The sequence below is a fragment of the Mytilus edulis genome, chromosome 3 (assembly GCF_963676685.1).
Source record: "Mytilus edulis chromosome 3, xbMytEdul2.2, whole genome shotgun sequence".
NCBI lineage: Eukaryota > Metazoa > Mollusca > Bivalvia > Mytilida > Mytilidae > Mytilus > Mytilus edulis.
Window position 1 is genome coordinate 2,326,794 of NC_092346.1, and position 25,813 is coordinate 2,352,606.

Below are 25,813 nucleotides of genomic sequence, written 5' to 3' on the forward strand. Positions count from 1 at the left end.
CTCAAGACCGTACTCGCACATGGTGTCAAGGGAGAGCTGAAAATTCAGTCCCTGGAATTTTCATCTCGGTTTCCTGGCAATCTGATTAATGAATAAACTCATCAAAGATACCAGGAATAAATTTAATATGTGTTGGTGAAAAGCATCAATATAAAAAAGAGAAAATAGATATAACAAATCAAAATCAACGATACTAACGAATACAACCTTTTGCAACAGCTTGCTAAACAATATACACATGATGTATATAACGAAAGATTCAAACAAAATAAACACATCCGTCCTATTTCTGACCAGTCTATAAATCCTGATTCCACTGTAAGTGTACCATGTGTAACAATATAACTCGCAATATGTGGGTCGGTTAGACATTGTGCAGAGAAGAAATCAACATCTTGCGTATACGAAATATTATTGACTAAATTTGTACACGAGATATTAACAAATCTAAATTCTGTATAATTTGAACATTTTATGTGCAGTGTATTTATATCGCTTATGGAATAAAACCTTTGAAACCCTAGGACATGCACATACATAGAAATAGTTACGCAGAACATCAAGCCTGGTGCGAAGTTTTTTATTTTTTTAGCAGGTAAATCCAAAAGTAGTCTTAATATAAGTCTGTCCAATATATGCATACCCACCAAAATGTTCAAGCACAATACAACAACCAGCAGCATTGCACCCATTATATTTTCTATGGGTAAAATGTACTCAAATATACCAACTGATATAAAAAAAATACATATAATTAATGACCACATTAATACTAAAACTAACAATTGACATCGATGATAGCAATATGAATTCCTAAAGTAAAACGTTAGTGATAATAACCAAGGGAGTACAATAGTGAGTGATATAAAGTGTGTGCTTCTCATCACCTGCACCAATAATATATTATCATAATATGCACCTTGTCCAACGCAGTATACCCTTTGACTTTTCTTTACACTTCCATGGATAAGATATATTGATAGGACAAAAGTTACTGCCATTAAGAAGATCATGACCAAAGCAAATATTTTATAAGTCTTTTCAATCGATTTCCTATATTGAGCACTTACGTTAATGTACTTAGCTGTATCACCAGTGTTTTTAATTAAATCTAATGCTGAACTGCCACTATCATTCAATAAATGAGGATTGGCCCTATTATCTAGCAATGCTTCAACGCATTGACTGCTTTCTTCTTTTAAAAGCCGCCTGTGTATAACAGAATGTAACGGTGTATTACCGTCCTTATCTGGCATGTTCACATATTCACGGAACATATTTCTGAAAGAACTTTGCAGACTTATATTTAAAAACATGGTCATTAAAGCTGACATTGTTGTATTTCTTGACTCTTTTTCGTTCTCTGCGCTTCGATTAGTCTTTGAACACTTGTTCCTAGAGATATGAGTCAGCAATACATTTGTTGCGCTGTCACTCGTTGTGTAATGTAAAGGGGTTCTATCAAATACGTCACAAACCTTTACCTCAGCTTTGTAACGCAACAGAAGAGATAATATCTCGATATTATCATTTATTACTGCTAGATGTACAGCAGTTAGTCCATTATTGTCAGCTATGTTTACCTCAGGGGTTGGTGCTCGGTACAACACTTTTCGTTGCTCATCATGCGTAAGGTCAACATTTGAAAAATGGCTTTGGGACAACTCGTCATGAAATAAAACCTTCACAGCTTCTAAATTATTTGATAATACGGCGTAATGAAGGGCTGTCCATCCACTCTTCGTTTTAGAATCAATATTTTCTGATCGAATATTTGATTTTATATTTTCTAAGGCGTTATGTCGGACAGCTTCATGGAGATCAGTCTGGTTTAAATCATGTTCAAGAACCAAACTAATAAATTCCTGTTTGTTTGAAGTAACAGCAATTGGAATCTTCATTGCAAACCAGCCTCGTCGGTTTACTTGCGCTCCATTTCTCACTAGTAAGGTTGCCAATTCATAGCGATCTGATTTAACTGCTAGATATAAAGGTGTTTCCCAAAATTCGGAAAAACAATTAACATCTGCACCAGAACTAATTAATTTTGTTACAATATCTAAGCTACCCCCCAAAACAGCTAACGGAAAGAAGGACTTGACTGACGGTATGAATATATAATCTCTACCCAGAATCAAATTACGATTTGAGGCGTTCATCTTACTCCATGCATAATTGAATAATTCATAGCAGCCAAAGGCCACAATCCAGTGCATAAGGGTACTTCTGAAAGGTAAAGATATCATAACTCGACTAATTGCATCCTTTTTATCTCGTAATTCATCATTTGATAGATTCTTTAAAATTTTATGAAAGACTGACTGATTGCTGTATTCTGTCCGCTCGGAACTAATAGTGTTAAAAATAGCATTGTTATTTTTATTTTCAGATTGGCTTCCAAACATACAAACAAATCTTTCATTTTTTAAAATGTTACTCATCAACAAACAGGAAAATCTCCCATCTATCAATTCTTTCCATAATCTTATATATAATTGATGAAGGTGATCCTCATGTAATTCATCTTCCCGAATAATCACAATATTTTCTTCCACATTTTCTTTTTGGTTTTCATTGGAAGACATTCTTATTCGATCCCTTATGAAAAAGATATCACAGTATGTAAGCATTACTCTGGGATTAAACTTATAGAAGTGATAGCCGACAGTCTCTTCAAGAGCATCGTGAATAAACCGAAAATTGTTTCTGTCTTCAGTGAAATAAGATCCCACAGCAGAAACAGCGCTATCCTCAAGTTCTTTCATTGACATGTTTGTTTGAAGTCCGCAAGCTTGCATTATTCTGTTAATTTTCTCATCATGATCATTATCGAACATTCTTCTACTAAATGAACCTTTATACAACATACATATCACCAAAATACAATATAGCTTTACATTTTCATTACTCAATTTATCAAGTTCATCTCTGAACAATGCTATTGGCTGCCTAAAGAAGTCTATTCTTTTTCGGAATCTTTCCTTATCATTTGCAACTAATTTACAAAGAAGAGGAAATGCATAATTCGTTTCACACATTATCTCAACGTCTTCTGTTTTAATTACTTCTTCTAAATTATTTGTCGTAAGATGTTTCATCAATAATTGCTGTTTTTCCCCTTTTGAAAGAGTATAAGACTCGTGCTCAAAATCAATAACTTCTTTGTTTAGAATTGTTGATGCATTTTTAAATCTTTTATTGAGTGCTATTTGTGATCTCAGTGTACACAATATTTTGTGTGAACCTAATTCTGTCCCCAAACAACTAATGAGCTTTTCATTTTTTCTTTCCCATTGTTCCAACAGGGTCGGACTTAAATCGTATTTTCCAAGGACATCATCAATAAGAAATACTTGTTTTTTAATTGTTTTGTATTTGATTATATCCTCTGGGTACTCTAAAGGTACAATTTCAAATCCTTTCGATTGAAGTTTTAAAGCAATATGTCGGATGGTTGCTGTTTTCCCTAAACCTGAACTTGAGGTCACCAAAATGCAGTTTAAATCCTTCACTTTATCATAAACACAATCTGATCCTTTTGTATCATAGAAACTTTCGTCATCCTTTTTCCATGTTTCAACCAAACTTGCATTCGCATCTGTAAACATTTAGAAGTATAATAAGTGAAATTGTTATTGACAAATTGATCAGAAGCTCAATTTAAGGATATATTACACATGTGTTATAAATGAATAAATAAGAAATCTGTAAATTCAAATGTTTAATAAATACTTAGATCTTGATTGTGTTGCAATTTCAATCATTTCATATAGATGTCTGAAGAAAAGCCTTAGTTTTTTTCAAAAATTCAAAATTTTGTAAACAATTTATTTATAAATATAACCATATTAATGATAATTCATGTCAGCACAAAAAGTGCTGACTACTGGGCTGGTGATACCCTCGGGGAAATAAATCTCCACAAGCAGTGGAATCGACCCAGTGGTTGTAAATAAACTCATCATAGTTACCAGGACTAAATTTTGTATATACGCCAGACGCGCGTTTCGTCTACAAAAGACTCATTAGTGACGCTCGAATCCAAAAAGGTTAAGAAGGCTAAATAAAGTACGAAGTTGAAGAGCATTAAGGACCAAAATTCCTAAAAGTTATGCCAAATACAGCTAAGGTAATCTATGCCTGAGGCAGAAAAGCCTTAGTTTTCCAAAAATTCAAAATTTTGTAAACAACTTATTTATAAATATAACCATATCAATGATAATTCATGTCAGCACAAAAAGTGCTGACTACTGGGTAAATGAAACAAACCTGTAATGTTTATCGGAAGATTTCCTTTCTTGTAGTGAGATAAATCACTTTCTATCTGTTTTTTTTCTTTTTCACAAATAAATAAAACACTTTCTATCTGTTCTTTTTCCTTTTCACATTCCAGGTATTCTTTTTTCATTAGTTTCAGTTCTTCTTTTGCTAATGTCTTTGCTTGTACTCCATCAAGATCGTAATTAAAGATTTCTGTGACATCATGTGGTCTCTTACCTTTATTTAAAGATGTCAATGCCTAAAATGCGAAGAATATAGGAGTTATTGTTGATAATCTAATTCTGAGGAACATAACCTATTCACACATTTCATCCCATAGAAATTAGGTATAAATTATATGTTATACCATTCGTATTTAGAATGTTATGTTTCTAAATGATGACTTTAAACTTCCAATTCTTTACACCACTCGCTTATGTACCCTCAAATTTCATAATATTTCAATATAAAATAGCCTCTCATTAAAATGACTATGCAATAATAGTTACCGTCGTTCAACCAATATTGTTTTGAATTGACTTAAATATGTAAAATCAAAGTACTGAAGTGCTGAACATCGGATAACCGCAAGTTCTTGTGGATGGCCAAAAGCACTTGTCACAGAAAAAAATCACACCTCTATACATAAAACTAAGGTAAATGTACAGAGATTTTTTTTTCTAAGACAAGTTCGTATGTTGAGGATGAATAAATGACAGGAAATTCAACCTCACCGTAATAACTCTTATATTGTAGTGATACAAATCATTATACACTGGTTTGTTTTAATATATTATATTCATATAAAAGTTACATGTCTATATAATTTCCAACCATTTGTATATCATTCTATTCTACTTTTGTAATGATAGTGCAGTGCAAGTGCAGGGTTGACACTCTCCTGTAAAACTTAAATTTTTCGAAAAGATTAGATATGAGTAGGCATTCATATTTTCTCGCAAAAAAACAATCTTCCATGCAGAGTTATCGGTCCTTGTCGGGAGTGTCGCAAAACGTTCTTTGATATATTCTTCCGCATGCTTTGACACAATTTTTCGGTTCGTGTGCATAGATATTATCAATATTTTTTTTTAGCCTATATGAGGGTCGTAATGGGGGTACCTTCATGACGAATAACGGTAAAAATGCTTGCCAAATGACGTTAACGGTAATTTTTGGTGTATTACGATGAAATGTACACTTTCTTTCAGACGTAAAAACATCGACTTAATCACGCAATTTTTTTTCAAAAAATGACGGTTACGATAACTATTTGAGACCTCTGACGAATCACAATAAGGATATTATGACGAATCACGGTAAAATTTTAACCAATTTGACGCTAACGGTAGCCGAAAATGACTGTTTGATGCCTGACGTTAAAGGGCATTACTACCCTCTTATATATATATATATATATATATATATATATATATATATATATAAAAAATTAAAAAAAAAATTATAAAATTATATTTATATGTACGTGTTTTACAAGCAGTTCTTTCATCAGCTCCGTTACTAAACAAAATTATACCATCTACTCTAATTCCAACTGTAAAACGGAGAACTCAATTTATATATTAACATGTGACACTTGTGGCATTCAGTATATGGGAGAAACAATGGACAAATTCAATATTCGGCTCAATAACCATCGTTCATCGTCCAAAACCAACAAACACTGTACCCTCACAAGACATCTTCGTTCAACGAAACATGTTACTTTCCAAATCATAGAAGTCAACACCGAGTGTAAATATTTTAAACATTCTTATATTTACATACTAAATAGTGTGTTAAAATTACATTGTTATGCAATCTATATATATATATATATATATCAACGCAATCATAGGTTTGGACGTAGTTTTCAATTTAGACTCGTTTATATTTTTTCGTTTGGGCTTGAATCATATTTTCCCTTGTGGCATAACATCTTGGCCACAAGTTTATCGTTTTCTGTTTAGTATTACATCTATTTTAAGATCCATTTTGTTACATCTCGTGATCAATTTTATTTGGCAATCGCCAATGGCAGTCTGCAGGGTTTAAGAACATCAGTTAACGAAATTTGTTTTACATGCACACGTATAAAAATTGCGATTTTTATCCAACGCAATCATAGGTTTGAACGTAGTTTTCAATTTAGACTCGTTAATATATAAGTATATATATATATATCAGTCTAAAAATTTGCACAACGGTACTGATATAAGATGTTATTATACGAAAATGTTTTTATGATCGTGTTGACAAATATTTCGGCTCAACAATTGGCCTTATTCAGTGTCAAAAGTTTTAACAATACTGATATATGTATTAGGTGTAAAAATAGATCAGTAATAATACAGGTAAGTTTTGGTCGATTGATTTTAATCCAAGATCCTGAATATCATAATATAAACAAAACGCTATAATTCAATATACGTGACTTTGTATATTAACAATAAAAATGAGTGAAAAACTAAACTGTTAGTATTTCTTATTGATGCCGTTTGGATGATGTACATTAAGTTCCTTTATCCAAAAGCTTTCCCGAATCTGTCGCTGGGCATCACTCCAGTGAATGTTCTGTTCAATCACTAGAATTTTCATACGGTTAAAGTCATCAAGTTTGTGACCCGACTGTCTGGAGTGCTGAGAAACTGGGAGAAGTGGCTTCTTAGAGATATCACTCCTTTGGCCATTGAGGCGTTTGTGGAAAGGCTGCTTTGACTCACTAACATATTGGAGGCCACAAACCAAACATTCTAGTATGTAAATAACATTCATACTTTTACAGGTAACATTACAAAATATCTTATAGTTATTTTCGGTTGCCTTACTGTGAAATGTAGACGAATGCTGCATCTGTAGGCAGCATTTGCAGAGTTTTTCTTCACACGAACGACATTCTCCAGAAGTACTTCTATTATCAGACACTTCAGCCCGCACCAGCAGGTTCCGTAGACTATTAGGTTGCCTAAAAGCTATCATGGGAGGCTCGGGAAAAATCTTGGATAGTTTGGAATTCTTTTCAACTGTTTTCCAATGCTCACGAATGACATCAAAGCTGTTTTTGAGAGATGGGTGGTAAGTAAGAACACATGGAGTTCTTTTATTTTTCTTTTTATATTTGTATTCCAATAGTTCACTCCTCGGAATTGACCCCGCCTTCTGAAAACTTTTTTGATATTTCTGTGTTTGTGCTAGTTAAGAGCAGGACATGATTTTGAAAACGTCACATTTCAAATCATTGAGAAAAATCAAAATTGGGATACACAAGGAAGACAAAAGAGAGAGAGATTTTGGATGCACCAGTTACGAACTTTTGAACCTGATGGACTCAATGAGAGAGACGAAAAAAGATTTAAAATCAAATCAAAACCATAATTATCTTGAAATTATACAAATTAATTTATAGAAATTCATACAATTAATCGAACATCTATAAATGTGTTAAACTTTTATTCCAACTTTATGTAGTTGTAGCTACAAACATATTTTATGCAACATCAATCAATATGTTACACTTTTCGTCAAATCTTGTATAGATTAAGCTACAAAAGTATTATTTTGTCATGCATCCGATTTCACCTTGAGAGTTTCACACGCCTGATGAAGCTAATTTGTTAAGCGAAATATTGCGTATTTCTATTTAAAATGTAATAGATTTTTTTAATGTATTAAAGTCATATGAAACCAGTGAGTGGTGAAAAATAATGTTTATCCAATTTTTTAACCAATTCATGTATATATCATAAACTTAGTCCTCTGTTCACGATTTTATAATTTTTTGCGCAAATATATCGTATAATCGTCAATTTTTTTTTTCTCTCTGTCTGTTGTGATTTAACAAATATGGCTGCTCATTAAATACCGTGTTTCGAAGCCGAAGTTTACCGATTGTCACCTTATAGTAAACAAATAACAAAAAGCATGGGTATTGAGTACGTGTTTAACATGTACAATCAGATAATTGTTTATTTTAATGACAGATCCATGCGTATTGCGGTCACCGGCTTTTTACGAGGAGGGTTACGCTCAGGTATGCCTCTGCTGGTGGACTATTAGTCCCCGAGGGTATCACCAGCCCATGAAAATACGGATTGTTTGTGTTATTAAAATTTGCTGTTACAAAATGATAGAAATTATTATAAATTAAGGAATGTATCTCCCTCAAAGCTCTGATTCCTTTCACGGATTTGGCTATACTTTTTGGACCTTTTGGATTATAGCTCTTCATCTTTTATATAAGCTTTGAATTTCAAATATTTTGGCTACGAGCATCACTGAAGAGACATGTATTGTCGAAATGCGCATCTGGTGCAAGACAATTGGTACCGTTAATTTTATTACTATGCATACGAAAAATATGTCGGCGAATTGCTTCCTGGAATGAAGGAATTAAAAATAAGTAAACTTCTTCTAAATGTGGACAAATTAAAGAATGTTCCTCAGAAAAAAATATATGTACATAAGTTGTATAATGAAAACTATCCATTTAGTTATAAAAAACATATGCATAATTTTTTTTTAATTTGAGGTTTCTTATGACTTTAATTAGTGTGTTTAAGTTATATTCTTAGACATTTGTATACTTTAAATTCAGTAACTGTATCAGTGTATTTTCACAAACTGATCCACGCTTAAATAGATTGAATGTTGATTGTTGCTATTTTTAGACTATATATAAATATATATATAAACGCCTAAAAAGTGTACAAAACAACACCTATAACCCTAACCCTAAGGAGACTATAATTAGTCATCAAAGGTACCAGAATTATAATTTAATAAGCAAGACGCGCTTTTATTGTATACATAAGACTCACCAGTGACGCTCAAATCAAAATAGCTATAAAGCTAAACAAGTACAAAGTTGAAGAGCATGAAGGACCCAAAGTGTAATTATTTATAAACATTTCGGATAACAGATATCCTTCATCAGTATGATTGTGATGTTAATGAATCATATCAGTCTACTTTGAAAAAACTATAACAATCTTGAAATATATACAATAAAAAAGTCAAACCGAACATCCGTCAAGCTGCTTGCAACATTCTTGAAATTTGTAAAACATGATGTAGGTTATATGGATAATTACAACAGAGCCTGCAAATCTATGCTTAAAATAGAAATAATAATGTGCGATATGAATTAGCACAATTCTAAAACTTTAACGGTGACAATTGTTATGATGTTACTAGAACGATTGCGTCAATCAAAATTCCGAATAAACAGCACAGAACGATCTAAATTTGACAGATTTGACAACGGTAGAGTAGTTACAACAGAGGCTTCGTATTTTAACATCGCAAACAAGAGGCCGTTTAAATGTGTATTTAAATATCGCAAACAAAAGGACGTTAAATTATAATAATAAATTTTGACTGAGGTGAACTAGTTGAACGTAGCTTGTTACTTTTACATCCCTCAAAAAATTAAGCAATTTTAATTGGAATATTCAACAAATTTATTTAAGAGATGAATGAGGTAAAGAAATAGAAACAGAAACTGTAATAATAAGTAATATAACCCAAATGTGAAGCACTACACGGAGTCGAATTACATCTTTTCATTTATCCCATTTGTTGCCAAAGTTATTAATTTTCTTATCCAAAACCTTTCCCGAATGAGTCTATCCTCCCTAGACCAAGCAGAGTTGTGGTCAATGATTGAAATGGTCAGTCGATTGAGTTCTGCCTTAGTGTGGCCACGGAATCTCAAATGACGACTGAGAGAGAGGTCTGGCTTGCATTGGTAGTCGCAACGTTCATTCGTTTGTGAAACGGCAGCCCAACAATGTTAGATCTGTAAATTTGCTTTTGTGGTCTAGCGCGTCGGGTACAGTGCAGGCAATTTGGTGTCACGATATCTCAGTAGCATGAGTTCGAATCCCGGCGAGGTAAAAAAAAATTGAAAAGCAAATTTACAGAACTAACAGTAATTGTTTGGTTGATGTTTAGACGAGTTGTACGTGTATATATGTCGTGTACATTTTATCATTTTGTACAGGTTAAAACTGTGTACCAGTTATTACTTGTATGAAGCCATCATACAAGTTATTACTTGTACAAATATAATTGTACCAGTAATTACTTGTACAATTTTTGGTGAGAAAAAGATAATAACTTGCATAATACAAATTATTTCGGTTATATTTGGGTTTGTAAGTCTAGGAATTTTTGTCAATTGTTGGGTATTTATTTATTCGTTCTTTTTTATTTATTCTTATCATTCTGACAGCGTATGTTTTTTTTAAATCTACATTGGGTTTGTTTTTTCTTTTCTTTTTTATCAATTGAGTATCAATGATAATTTGTTTTCCAAAGAAGATTCCTAAAAAAACAACGGACGCAAAGTAACAACATAAGGTAACATGACATCTTGAGCTAAACAGCTTGTTGCCACATACAGACTACTGGTGCAAAGTAACAAAGTTTAAAATCAAGAATAAAATAAAACCTTTCTACCATTTATTTTCAAACATAAATCACGATTAAAAGTTGCATATGTAATATCATATATTGGAAACAAAAGTAAAGCTTTATAAATCAAATAACCTATTGGTTAGCACTAGACAAGGACGCATGACATCTGGAACTTCACAATAAGCTCAACCTTTTGCATTTACATGTAATTGTCTTACAGCCACTATGACAGCTGCAGTGAACATGGCCATGGTCACCACTTAAAGTAAGCAATTGTACTGCTTTCATGACGTTAAACTCAGTGTTCTCCGGTATGTCCAACATTGTCTCTGCATTTTTATACGACCGCAAAAAAAAATTTGCGTCGTATAATGGTATCATGTCGTCGTCTGCGTAGTCGTCGTCCGAAGACGCATTTAGTTTCCGGACAATAACTTTAGTTTTAGTGAATGGATCTCTATAATTTTTTTACCTAAGGTTCAATGTCGCTAAAGGAAGGTTGGGATTGATTAGGGGGGTTATGGTCCAGATAGTTTAGTAAAAAAGGGCAAAAAAGGGGACCACAATGAGCATTTTTGAAGTTTTCAAACAATAACTTGTGTTTAAGTGTATGAATCTCTCTGAAATTATACCACAAGTTTCCATACCATGAAGGGATGGTTAGTATTGACTTAAGGGGGTTATGGCTCAAAATGTTTTGGAATTAAGGGCGAAAAAAGGGGGGAAATAGGTTTTTCTGGTCAAAGGACAATTAAAAGACAATTTAAAAGCAGTGTAAGGGAGGTAATTCAAAACATTTAACATACAATGTTGGGTATGCTCGATATACCTCCCTTACATTACTTGTAAATTATGTTTAGAAGAATGTAAGGTTTTTGACTAATTGCAAAAAAAGGGGTGATAGTAGTTTTCAAATTTTTTTTCTCCAAATTTCTCAAATTCCAAATTTTTGAAGAAGAAATCTTTAATTGCACAATATAGCGCAATAGATTTGTAAAATCTTGACATTTGTTTTGAGTCAGAAACTCATATTATGTAAAAAAAAAATTGATCAAAATCCAAATTCAGAGCTGTATCAAGCTTGAATACTGTGTCCATACTTGTCACATTCGTTCAGGGTTTGACATATGCGGTCGTATGAAGCTGCGCCCTGCGGAGCACCTGGTTGCGATTAATTTAGACTCATTAAACCAATCATGATTCCGACTTTTGTTTATATTTTGTATCTCTTCTGGCAATATTCAGCACAACTCTTTTGATATTTCTACAGTCATTCGGACCTCGGTATTTCAATTGTATAACCAAAAAAATCGTTTTCTTTGTGAATGAGGTTTTTGATTTCTGCTACATTCAAAACAACATACTGTCGTAAGAAATATCTTTGATGTGCTGTCTTTTTTGGAACTTTAGTTTACTTCCTTTACATGAATAATATTCTTACGTGTGTGAATGTCTAATTATTAGAAGAGTTATTGTCATACCAAAATTAACCATTTCATCATACTATTTTGTTTCTACAATGTTTTCCATCTAACACTTTAGTTTTGACTTTTTTTTAAAGTTTTGCTCATATATTTGATAAACAAAAAGTACACACATGTTGAATGTTTATATCTTTAGGTTTTATTCATAAATTATTTGTTTAATACGAAACGATTTGTTGATAACATGATTTGTACAAGTTATGATCTTTTTCTTAATAAAAATTGTACTAGTAATTACTTGTACAATTTTTTTTTATTTTACAAGTAATAACCTTTATGGTGGCTTCATATAAGTAATTACTTGTATGAAATGTTTGTACAAGTAATAACCTGTACAAAATAATAACATGTACACGACATATATATATATATCTAACGACAAAAAATGTTCATATTATTAATTTATTTTCTAAACAGAAATATTTTTATCAGTATTCATTGAAGAAATGTTTTTATAACAATCGATAAGGAATGCGATTTTGCACTCGTTCATATCCGCGTAGTTATCAATGTTTATAGATCGGTTATAAACCCAAAACGAATATCACGTAATGGAAATCTAGGCGATAGCAATACACCGGAGTACCATGACGGTCATCATCGGTAAAAACAATCTGAACAAAATCTAAAGGCCTGCTCATGTGCTATTTTTATCAATTGATCATTTTAAGTAATTATATTGGAGCAAATAATTATCTGCTACACTAATGATCGTGTAAACTTGAAGTGCATTCGGTACCTCTTACAAGGTGTACAATTAACATACAAATATTGACAGCATGTTTTCAGAATGTATCCCTCTCAAAAATATGACCCAATAGTTTCTGCAGTCTTTTGCAATGAGAGTACTACATCTTTCAGATTTTACATGAACTGATATGATCGTAAACCACTAGAACATGACCCACCCATGTATTCTTGAAGGGTTTTTTAATTTTGATTTCATGTCTAAATCATAATGAATGCTTTCTGAATAAATGCTATGGTTTTATAGTGATTATGATTATAACACAATGTTGGCTGCTGTACCCTATTGTTTGATATTTTACCTTCTAGTATTATATCTGTTTGTTTTGTTCACGCATCGTAGATGCGACTGTCATACACGTGAGAGGTCTAGCTAGCAATAAAACCATGCTTAAACCACAATTTTCTGCATAAGAAAATGCCTGTACCATGTCAGGAATATGACAGTTTCTTTCGGCTCGTTTGATGTGTTTGATGAGTTTGAGTTTTTGATTTTGCCATTTGATAATTAGGGACTTTCCTTTATAAATTTTCCTCAGAGTTCAGTATTTTTGTGAATTAACTTTTTGGGTGTAAAATCGTACCTTGTCAACTTGCGTCCATTTGTCTGTAAATTCATTTATATTTATAGAAGTAGCTGTCGTATGGGCCAACATATTTCGATACCACTTTAGAGTAGCCAAGTCCGCTCCCGGTGACGTTTCATTCCGAAGCGGAAGTTGATCCCATCCATTGGAGGGAGTTGATAAACCTCCTAGATTGCGTAACAGACATATCATCAATGTCAAATCAAAGTCCTTAGACGAGGAAGCTAGAACAAACAACGAAGAACAAAAAGAAGGCTAAAACAGTTAACCCTTTGGCCATTTTCAAAACGATTTTCAAAACTTTCAATTCTTCAAAATATTATAACTCACACCATGATATACTTTGAGAAATTAACATCATTATGTCGTAGTTCTCATCAATGAAGGAAGTATAACACCACAACTTTTCGGGTGAATCTTATAATACTAGTAATAAGTCTATGAAGTCAAACCTGACATAGTATAGAAAGAAAGTTTCAACTATATTAATCATTATAAATACGTATAACAGTATATTAGAAATTAAAATTAACGTTGTTGAATTTTCAAAAACTATCAAACCCAATTTGTTTTAGTAAAATTCAAATTATTTCCACTTATCCTTATCTATTTATTGTATACCCTCCCACCACCACCACCACCACAAAAAAAAAGCTGAAAATTGTATCTTTTATGTTTTTGCTTTTTTGGATTCGGTTTTATCAATGTATTTTATTTTACCCTTTCTCACATAAAAAAAAATGTGTATAATGGTATTTCATTTTTTATGTGTGGTGGACAAATATTTAGCATGCTTTTTTATATAAGTTATTGCATAAGTCGTGAACTATTAATCTGACTTTTATTTACATATACTTGGAAGGTACCAAGACCTTGTTGATAAATATTCCGTATCAACTTCACAAATAATACATGATTGTCTTGATGTATAGATTCTGCGTACTGATGTTGTTTGTCAAAGTCAGAGGTTTAGCGCTTTAAAACCAGGTTTAATCCACCATTTTCTACATTTGAAAATGCCTGTACCAAGTCAGGAATACAACAGTTCTTGTCCATTCGTGTTTGATGTGTTTTGTCATTTGATTTTGCCATGTGATTATGGACTTTCCGATTGGATTTTCCTCTGAGTCCAGTATTTTTGTGATTTTATTTTTTGCACTGTTCCTGCTAAAAGACTGTACATAGTGGCCATCTGCCTAAAAGTGGTTTGTTTAATGTTGTAAACTTCAATTTGGCTCATCGATTTTTCTTATATTCTATTCAAAAAAAAATTGGTATTATTTACGGTGACCTGTATGTGTTTTTATCTTTTTCGTTTCGTTTTAGATGTATATTTTTTCTCATGGGAAATTATACCACATTTGTTTTTGTATTTTACAATAAGTAGAATGTTATAAAATTGCTGTCTACACAGAAATGTTGCGATTCTTTTCATGTTACAACTAATAAAGTTTTATTTTTCACAATCAAATGGATGTACAAAAGGTTGACTACTTTTTTTGTACATCTATTTCATAAGAGATTGCAGGTGCACTAGAAAAATATATTAACTTTATTATAAATATTTACGTTTTGTTCCCACTGGCATTGGAGGAAGAGAGGGTGGCCATACAGTTCCTGTGACACTCATTAATATTTCTAATTGCGCCGCATTGATTCGTTTTGTGTTCTTTAAATCTATGATCTTCTTCATACCACTGTTGATAGTTTGGGCTAATTGCGCTGGTGGAAATACTCCGTCAAAGAATCGCCTTACAATGTCAGGTGATACTTTAAAATTGAGCAAGAAAAATCTAGTAAAGTTTCTCTCCTCCTCTGTAAGTTGTAAATTTGAAGCCATGGATAATGTTTTAGCCGAAGTCTAAGAAACAACTGTGGTCTTATGTGTGAAGTCATACACGCTCCTGATCATTTTTTTTTCAGCACCAATCAACTGTTAGAAGCAAAAACATTATTTTTATTGTGTATAAAAAATTTAAAGTTTGGATAAAACACGATGGTACATTTGACATTTTTTAAAGTTTCAAGATAAAAGTTTGACAGCAAACTAACACTATGATACTATCATTGCAATGTAATGTCGTGTCATAATAAATAAACGAACCTCAATGACAAGATGCTAAAGAAGAAAAGATAAACCTTGTTTTTACATTGCTTAGATGCTTTGAAAACATTTGATCGTTTTATAGTTTTATTACCAAGTAAATCTTGATAACGTTCATTGAAAATCTAAATTGATCTGGCACGGGCATATCAAATGCATGGCAAGCCGTTATACTGTTTATTTTAACTTCAAGATATCTCAAGTAGGTATTTCCTGTGAATGTTATTTATAAGATATATCATACATATTGCTTATAAGGTATCTTATAAACTGTATGCGATATCTTATAAAGTATGTAAGATATCATATACTAATATGCACATGGAAAAAAGTATTGCAACACCAAATTGAAATTCAAATTAAAACAACACTCTTTATTTTTTGTGATATTATTTGTTGAAATAGAACTAGTCAAACATTATTTAAATATCACCTGAGTTTAATCAATAAATATCAACTCGATAAGTTCTTATCTGCACATGCAGCTACTGTACTCTTAAACAATAAAACAGATGTTTTTATCTTCATTGTTTTCAACACTTTGAATAACTAAGTTTATAAAGTTATGTGATTGACACCTTGTAATTGGTCATTAACAACTCATAACTGCAGCAAGATGGCAGATGATCAGCATGAGAGAAGCAAATATGTTGCTGTGACAATTGCACGTATTTTTTGTCATCACCATTCGACTATAAGTCGTTCTGCGAATAAAAATCAGGCAACAAACGATGTTAAAAACCTTCCGAGATCAAGAAGACCCCCCTATAACATCTGCTGGGGAAAATCAAGCATAATGAAGGTTGGTCAGAAGGAAACCCATTGCAAACAATACAATCATAAAAAGAGAGTGATGACCTAAAGGAGCCTTTAAACAACAACTGTTCGAGATCGGCTCATCGGTACTGGTTATCGTGCGATAAGACCATTTCGGGGACCTTTGCCTACGAACAGACACACAGTTGCTCGTATCCAATATAGTGCAGAGCTCGCCAAAGTTGGAAATTAGCATCGTGGTGGAAGATCCATTGTTTGGAATTCGATTTATCTTCCTTGGCCAGATAGTAGCCCATATCGAGCATATATGGGACACTATTGGGCGTAAAGTGCACATAAGGACACATCAGTTCAAACACGTCATGAAATAAACAATACCCTTCGTCAGGAATGGTTGCTGCTACCTTAGCAACAAATAAGTATACTTATGGCAGGAATCAGAAGACGTTAAAAGATGCGGTTATCCGTTCGAATGTAAGCTGCGGACAAAGCACTAATTCTTTGGCGTATAACGATCAACCATGATGTGAACATGATGTGAACAATCATCTAAAGATTACTTTTGAAATGTCTGACATTGTAAAGTTCGACTACAGTAAAAGTTGTAAAACGCATTTTTTGTACAAAAAAACACTTGTGTTTGTTATAAAAATTTCGGTTAGATAATGAAAACCTTTTTTTTTTTCATACATTTTTTTTTTCATTTTAATGCCAATGTTATCATTAACTACGTTTCAATATTATTTTACAAGTATTTTATCATATTTCATCCAAAATAAGAGGCTGATTTGTCACGTTTTAAAAAATCAAGGTGTTGCAATACTTTTTTCCATGTGTATATATAAAAAAAATTATAAGATATTTATGAAATATATATGAAATATCTTATAATTAAAAGAATATAATATATCTTTTAGGATATCTTATTTAAGCATTATTTATGATATATCTTGTAAATTTTTCAGATTTCTTATTCATTAAATGAGATATCGTATATGTTGTTTATACGTTTCTTATTTGGTATATAGTTTATAAGTAGTGTTGTCAACGGTTAACCGGTTAACCGGTTAATCGGTCGAACGACCGAATACCGAATACCAAAAACGTTAACCGGTTAACCGGACTTTTTCAATTTTGACAGATTTGATATAAATTTGAATTGAAATCATTAAATAGTTAGGTTTTATTTAAAAATTGTCGTCTTGGTAATAAATTTGACAGATCAATTGTCCAGTAAATTGATTGCTATTGTTAATCCTATACACATAAGATTAATTGGAACTTGTCTCTCAGCTCGGGGCAGGATCTTAAAGAAACAAAATTAGTATACATGTTTTTTTAACAGTAACTTTAAATCAGTAAGCGATTAAATTTTACGATTTACTTCATTATTTCGTTTCTGATCTAATATTGTGTACAAACCTCCGTCGCGCAAGGCTTAGTCTTACTTTAAACGAAATGCTAACTAACAAATTGTGAAATGCAAACCAATGTGAATGTACTCAATGTATACGTGATAGTACGAGTTAAACAAAGTAAAGAAACGGTTACCTATAGTTGTGAATTTCTGTGTCATTTTGATCTCTTGTGGAGAATTGTCTCATTGGCAATCATTTTCTTTTTTTATAATTAATCATTTAAATTGAAATACTCCACATCATTTTCGGAGTCAACAAGTGAAAAGGAAAGAATAATCAGTTTCAGACATATTTAATTCTACGAGATCAAGAAGGTTTTTCTATTTTCAATCTGAAGTTGGTACAAACGCTATAGTTGATACGGTGTAGTTGATTATTAAAAGTCAAACTTCGCCAGGAATCCTCACAGACAAGCCTTATAACAAAGAGGACAAACTTCAATTCTAAAAGCGTAAATTTATGACTTGGATGAAAGGTTGTCAAATTGACACTCATACCACATGTTATATCTATGTGTAGGGTACTATTGATAAGGCTTTCAAGCACCAACTCAAACTACCGGTTAACCGGTTAATCGGTCGAACGATTATCCGAGTAACCGGTTAGGCAAAAGTGTACGATTTGACAACACTATTTATAAGATATCGTTTATGGTTTATAAGATATCTTATATAGTTAAATGATAAAACACATATCATTTAACTGCAAAACATGTCATTTATAGAATAATATCGGCATATGAAGCAAAGACCTCTCCAAAAAAAGTCGACTAACGAATTATCTTGTTAACTTATGTGAAGATCTTGTTTTTCTAATCATTAGCTCACCTGGCCTAAAAGGCCATGTGAGCTTTTCTCATCACTTGGCGTCCGTCGTCGTCGACGTCGTCGTCGTTATCAATTTTTCAAACATCTTCTCCTCTGAAACTACTGAATGGATTTGAATGAAACTTAGCATGATTGTTCCTTAGATTATCCTGCACAAAGTGTGTGCTTCGATTTTTGATCCGTCAAAAAACATGGCCGCCGTTACTTATAATAGAACATGGGGGTCAAATGCAGTTTTTGGCTTATATCTCAAAAAAGGAAAGCATTTAGAGCAAATCTGACATGGGGTAAACATGTTCATTAGGTCAAGATCTATCAGCCCTGAAATTTTCAGATGAATCAAACAAACCATTGTTGGGTTGCTGCCACTTAATTGGTAATTTTAAGGAAATTTTGCAGTTTTTGGTCATTATCTTGAATATTATTATAGATAAAGATAAACTGTAAACAGCAAAAATGATCAGCAAAGTAAGATCTACAAATAAGTTAATATGACCAAAATTGTCAATTGACCCCTTAAGGGGTTATTGTCCTTTAATGACATTTTCACAATTTGTTCATCACATTTGCTAACTTTAAAAAATCTTCTCCTCTGAAACTACTGAATGGATTTGGATGAAACTTAGCATGATTGTTCCTTAGATTATCCTGCACAAAGTGTGTGCTTCGATTTTTGATCCGTCAAAAAACATGGCCGCTGTTACTTAAAATAGAACATAGGGGTCAAATGCAGTTTTTGGCTTATATCTCAAAAACGAAAGCATGTAGAGCAAATCTGACAGGGATAAAAATGTTCATTAGGTCAAGATCTATCAGCCCTGAAATTTTCAGATGAATCAAACAAACCATTGTTGGGTTGCTGCCACTTAATTGGTAATTTTAAGGAAATTTTGCAGTTTTTGGTCATTATCTTGAATATTATTATAGATAAAGATAAACTGTAAACAGCAAAAATGATCAGCAAAGTAAGATCTACAAATAAGTTAATATGACCAAAATTGTCAATTGACCCCTTAAGGGGTTATTGTCCTTTAATGACAATTTTTCACAATTTGTTCATCACATTTGCTAACTTTAAAAAATCTTCTCCTCTGAAACTACTGAATGGATTTGGATGAAACTTAGCATGATTGTTTCTTAGATTATCCTGCACAAAGTGTGTGCTTCGATTTTTGATCCGTCAAAAAACATGGCCGCTGTTACTTAAAATAGAACATAGGGGTCAAATGCAGTTTTTGGCTTATATCTCAAAAACGAAAGCATTTAGAGCAAATCTGACAGGGGTAAAAATGTTCATTAGGTCAAGATCTATCAGCCCTGAAATTTTCAGATGAATCAAACAAACCATTGTTGGGTTGCTGCCACTTAATTGGTAATTTTAAGGAAATTTTGCAGTTTTTGGTCATTATCTTGAATATTATTATAGATAAAGATAAACTGTAAACAGCAAAAATGATCAGCAAAGTAAGATCTACAAATAAGTTAATATGACCAAAATTGTCAATTGACCCCTTAAGGGGTTATTGTCCTTTAATGACAATTTTTCACAATTTGTTCATCACATTTGCTAACTTTAAAAAATCTTCTCCTCTGAAACTACTGAATGGATTTGGATGAAACTTAGCATGATTGTTCCTTAGATTATCCTGCACAAAGTATGTGCTTCGATTTTTGATCCGTCAAAAAACATGGCCGCTGTTACTTAAAATAGAACATAGGGGTCAAATGCAGTTTTTGGCTTATATCTCAAAAACGAAAGCATTTAGAGCAAATCTGACAGGGGTAAAAATGTTCATTAGGTCAAGATCTATCAGCCCTGAAATTTTCAGATGAATCAAACAAACCATTGTTGGGTTGCTGCCACTTAATTGGTAATTTTAAGGAAATTTTGCAGTTTTTGGTCATTATCTTGAATATTATTATAGATAAAGATAAACTGTAAACAGCAAAAATGATCAGCAAAGTAAGATCTACAAATAAGTTAATATGACCAAAATTGTCAATTGACCCCTTAAGGGGTTATTGTCCTTTAATGACAATTTTTCACAATTTGTTCATCACATTTGCTAACTTTAAAAAATCTTCTCCTCTGAAACTACTGAATGGATTTGGATGAAACTTAGCATGATTGTTCCTTAGATTATCCTGCACAAAGTGCGTGCTTCGATTTTTGATCCGTCAAAAAACATGGCCGCTGTTACTTAAAATAGAACATAGGGGTCAAATGCAGTTTTTGGCTTATATCTCAAAAACGAAAGCATTTAGAGCAAATCTGACATGGGGTAAAAATGTTCATTAGGTCAAGATCTATCAGCCCTGAAATTTTCAGATGAATCAAACAAACCATTGTTGGGTTGCTGCCACTTAATTGGTAATTTTAAGGAAATTTTGCAGTTTTTGGTCATTATCTTGAATATTATTATAGATAAAGATAAACTGTAAACAGCAAAAATGATCAGCAAAGTAAGATCTACAAATAAGTTAAATGACCAAAATTGTCAATTGACCCCTTAAGGGGTTATTGTCCTTTAATGACAATTTTTCACAATTTGTTCATCATATTTGCTAACTTTAAAAAATCTTCTCCTCTAAAACTACTGAACCAAATTCAACCAAACTTCAACTGAATGATCAGTAGGGTGTATAAAATAAAGTTTGTGCTTTATTTTTTATTTCGTCAAAAAAACATGGCCGTCATGGCTAAAAATAGAACACAGGGTAAAATGCAGTTTTTAGCTTATATCTCAAAAACTCCAGCATTTAGAGCAAATAAGACAAGAAGTTAAAGTATTTATTAGGTCAAGGTCTACCTGTCCTGAAATTTTCAGCCGAATTGGGTAACTGGTTTTTCTGGTATAATGCCCCTGAATTGATGATTTTAAAGAAATTTTGCAGTTTTTGGTTATTATCTTGAATATTATTATAGATACAGATAAACTGTTAATAGCAAAAATGTTAAGCAAAGTAAGATCTACAAATAAGTCAATTTGACCAAAATTGTCAATTGACCCCTTAAGGAGTTATTGCCCTTTAAAGACTTTTTTCACAATTTGTTCATCATGTTGACTTACTTTAAAAAATCTTCTCCTTTGAAACTGCTGTATCAATTTCAGCCAAACTTAGGCTAAATGAGTTTCAGAGTATCTAGTATAAATTTTATATTTCATTTCCTTGTATGTCAGAAACATAGCTCCTATGGCTAAAATAGAACATAGGAGAAAATGATTTTTTTTTGCTTTTGAAGAAAATAGGACGATTCAAAGAACATTTAAATAAATTGAAAAGCCAAAATAATCATTGATGAGAGATTTAACCAAAAAAATTAAGGTGAGCGATTCAGGCTCTTGAGAGCCTCTTGTTTTTTCTATAGAAATGTCTTTCTATCTTTTACAGTGTTCAAGATATTATACAATAACGCTTTAAATGGGTGAATAAAGGCAACAGTAGTTTACCGCTGTTCAAAACCGTCATCATGAAAGAGCAATAAGTAGTCGACTTTAGTTCTGTATTATCACTTGTGATGTCACTATGACGTCATAGACATGTCAAAATCAACTTATTCAACAAAAAAATGCCATCTCATGCATATCAATTTATTCACTACGACCCTTTTATTATTCTTTCAATATATTTTAGCATGTTGTGAATCTAATTAAAGAGTTTGATTCAATTCGATGGTCATGATATTTGGCACTTTATCTCCATTCAGAATGAAACATAGAAATACAAGAAATCACTTGTATTGGCTATTTACTATCAAAATCTAATTAAAATATTGATCTCTGATTTCGTTATACTACTCATATGTAAATAGTAATTTAAAACATAATCAAGCAATAAAGATAAGCATAACAATAACTACAATTATAAGTCAAATAAAATAAATATGATGCGACTGTCATACAAGTGAGAGGTTTAGCTAGCTCTAAAACCAAGTATCCATCATTTTCTAGATAAGAATATGACTGTACCAAGTCAGGAATATGACAGTTGTCATCCACTCGTTTGGTGTATTTGAGCTTTAATTTGGACAATTTGATTACGGACTTTCTGTTTTGAATTTTTCTAGGGGTTAGGTTTTTTGTTATTTTACTTTTCACAACCGCAATTAAATGACCATGCGACGGAAATGCAAATGCCGATATTTACAAAAACACTGCTTTAAAATATACCATAGATGTAACATTTTAAATCCAATATAGTTTCTTATCATAACATAGAACAAACTTAATGTATAATATAATTGAAATCAAAATGCTTGCGTTACTTCACAAATGTTTGCGTTAATGGAAAAAATATTAAAAAGGAAATGTGTGGCGTTAATACGCTTCCGTATTTTTTTCAGAATCATATGAAATATTTTTCAAGGAAAAAAGGGAAGCTTTTAAATAACATGGCTACATTTTCATCAAGGAATATATAAAAAAAAAAAAAAAAGTAGCTTATTAAGTATTCTTGGAAATGCTGATAAAATTTTTTGTTATATTTCATCACATTTGACAAGTTTTCCGGTTTCCTTTTTTTCTGATATTTTATGTAAAAATAGTTTCGATTTGTATCAAAATATAACATATATATATATGTTAATTAAATATTTGCAGTTTCCTTATACAATAATATCAAGATCATGGGCAAAGATAAATACCTCTACAAGTCAGGACTTATATAACCAGAAGAGATCGACATTATTAGCAAAGTAAATCTATGGTCAACTTTGAAGTAGCAATGGAGTAGGAACATTATAGTTTCTTAACGTATTCTTTAGTTGTAAATTAATAAAAAGGTAGAATAACAAAAAAACGAACTCCTAAGAAAATTCAAAAAGGAAAGTCCATAATCTAATGTCAATCAATACAAATCAAATTAAACCTCAAACACATCAAACGAATGGAAATTAATTCGCAACTGTCATATTCCTCACTTAGTATAGGCATTTCGTTATGTAGGAAATGGCGGATTAAAACTGGCGTTATAGCTCCTGGCTTACCCTCACACTTGTGTGACATAATGTTTAAATATGTATATATTCTTACAATTTATGGGTGCGTTCATCCTATATTGTATCAGTTTGCCGATTTAAATTATTTTTTGAAAATCATAAAAATTCTTTGTAAGAAACTATTGGAATTTAAAGACAAAGTTTTAATTGATTTTTGCCAGTATGATTATCATTTTTGATTCAATGGGACAGAACAATGGCAATAGTTTGATAAAAACTTCGAAGAAATAAGCTGCCGGTTACTTTTGATAATTGTTGGTCATCTTCTTTAATATTCAAATTTCACTATTTTCATCAACGGTCATCCGAGTTACCGAAATGAAAAAAAAAAAAAAAACAGTCGATAGTTGTTGTGACAGGCAGGTCAGACCAAGATATAGTTCTCACGGTCTTTCACCTCCTTACCTATCCCAATCCTTTGTGCCTAGGCAAATACATTTTCTGGATATTTTTGGTTAAGCGTCTTTTCAAACTACGCAATATTTTCCAATACATGTATAGATATATATTATGTGTATTGTATTTTTCAAAATAAAATAATTTTACCTACCTTTTTATCATTAAACAAATCGCCAGAGACAGGACACAAGTATACATATAACATTGAGAATGGAATTATGTTGAGCTAAATAAAATAGTGATGTACTTATTAGTTCCCAAAATTAAAAGAATTAAAAGAAATGTATACTAATGAAATCACTTCAATTGTTGTTCATACATGTAAGTGTTATGTTTTTGACTATTATGTGTGTGTTGTTTGTGCTTAATAAAAGTTGTTTTTCACTAAAGTTTGATTTAATAAATATTTACGTATACTACCTTCAGCAGCTGAATCCATGATATCCACAAATGACCAGCTAATGATTAGACTGCTAATTGTGCGCATGTCAACAATATCAGTTACATGTAGAAGGAAATAATTCTCGGAAGTGACACTGTTCACAGTTTCATAATGAGTTTTATGTTATTTATATCACCATCCATTCGGAACAGTGAGGCACAAATTCCTCACAACTGATTTTGGTTGCACTAAAGCCATTTTCTAAAAAGGTTCTCCAATTCTAACCAATGTTTGCAATATCATTGTTTCATACGGGCGCGGATCCAGGAGAGTTTTTTTGACGATCAATGCATTTGAATGGGGATCGACATGTATTTGAAACCCCCATTTTTGTCGTGGGGGTTGTTATGATATTGTGTAATTTTGAAAGATTTCTAATTTAAAAACAGAGAAATAAAATTTAAAAAAAGTGGCTTTATGATGCTATTTCTTGTTTTCGAAGATATTAGATGTCATCTTATTTAGTAAAGAACGTAACAAAGAAATACTATATATAATTTGTATTCCGACATTATCTACTTATACAAAAAGCTTGTGCTGCAGTTCCATAAAATTATATAAAGGTTTGACAAAGTTATTTAATTTCCAAAAAGTTATACCCTTTAGACTGTAACGAAATGTGAACTATAAAATAAACCAAAAAAGATATCAGTTAAATACAGAAAATAAAAAAAATGTAGTAAACTTTTTATACTTGATACTGTCTTTTGATATTTAAAAGTGTCTCTCCAATTTCAATAAAGTTCAAGACGGTTTGAAAAAGTTATATATAACTATAATCACTTTGACCATAGACTGACCTAAATTTTAAAATCGCCGACGCCGAAAAAAGAATGCATTTACTATGTCTCGGTTTGATCCATGATCGAAAGAACGAAAGACAGCACTCAGTCAAGGTTAGAACACTACCACGAAAAAATCGATGTGAATTCTGATTTTTATCCAATGTGTGAAACTTTTGGGGCATTTGGTTCTTACTCTTAATTTCAATAAGAGGTGTCGGGGAAGAGACAAAACTTGAACTATTCTTAATATTTTTTCTTATCACACAAAAATATAATGCAGCTGGTTTTTTTCTATTCTGATTTTAGCTATTTGTTTATGGTTAACGGGAGATTATCCAATTTGATCCATATTCTATCGCCAATTACATGCATATACGTCATTAATGAAATGCACGTAAGACGTCAGACTCTATGTTTTTTAACTGATGTAGAACGTCTCTAAGGTGAGCTGGTATAACGGCCAAAGTAAAAGTTTTTTTCTTTTCTTATCGGTGATTTACAAAACAAGTTTTTGCACAAATACATTTAGTGATTAACTGCAAATTAACATTAAAATCGTGCGAATAC

At 31.9% G+C, this 25,813-nt stretch overlaps 1 protein-coding gene across 1 annotated transcript; it reads right to left on the minus strand.

Annotated features, from left to right (window-relative positions):
- Positions 1-74: 74 nt before the first annotated feature.
- Positions 75-24,516, minus strand: LOC139515617 (uncharacterized). The gene is made up of 5 exons (XM_071305239.1): positions 24,440-24,516; positions 15,065-15,428; positions 13,493-13,719; positions 4,270-4,519; positions 75-3,598 (listed from the first exon to the last, which is right to left on the minus strand). Exons 2-5 carry the CDS (start codon positions 15,333-15,335, stop codon positions 123-125), a joined length of 4,224 nt encoding a protein of 1,407 aa, XP_071161340.1. The 5' UTR covers positions 15,336-15,428; positions 24,440-24,516; the 3' UTR covers positions 75-122.
- Positions 24,517-25,813: the final 1,297 nt, after the last annotated feature.

Excerpts from the sequence above, each read along its gene's own strand:
- LOC139515617 (XM_071305239.1), bottom strand. The coding sequence starts at position 15,335 with ATGGCTTCAAATTTACAACTTACAGAGGAGGAGAGAAACTTTACTAGA. Across the intron at positions 13,720-15,064 it reads AATGCCAGTGGGAACAAAAC|CTTCCTCGTCTAAGGACTTT; the intron begins GTAAATATTTAT and ends TGTTTGTTCTAG. Across the intron at positions 3,599-4,269 it reads TCTTCCGATAAACATTACAG|ATGCGAATGCAAGTTTGGTT; the intron begins GTTTGTTTCATT and ends AAATGTTTACAG.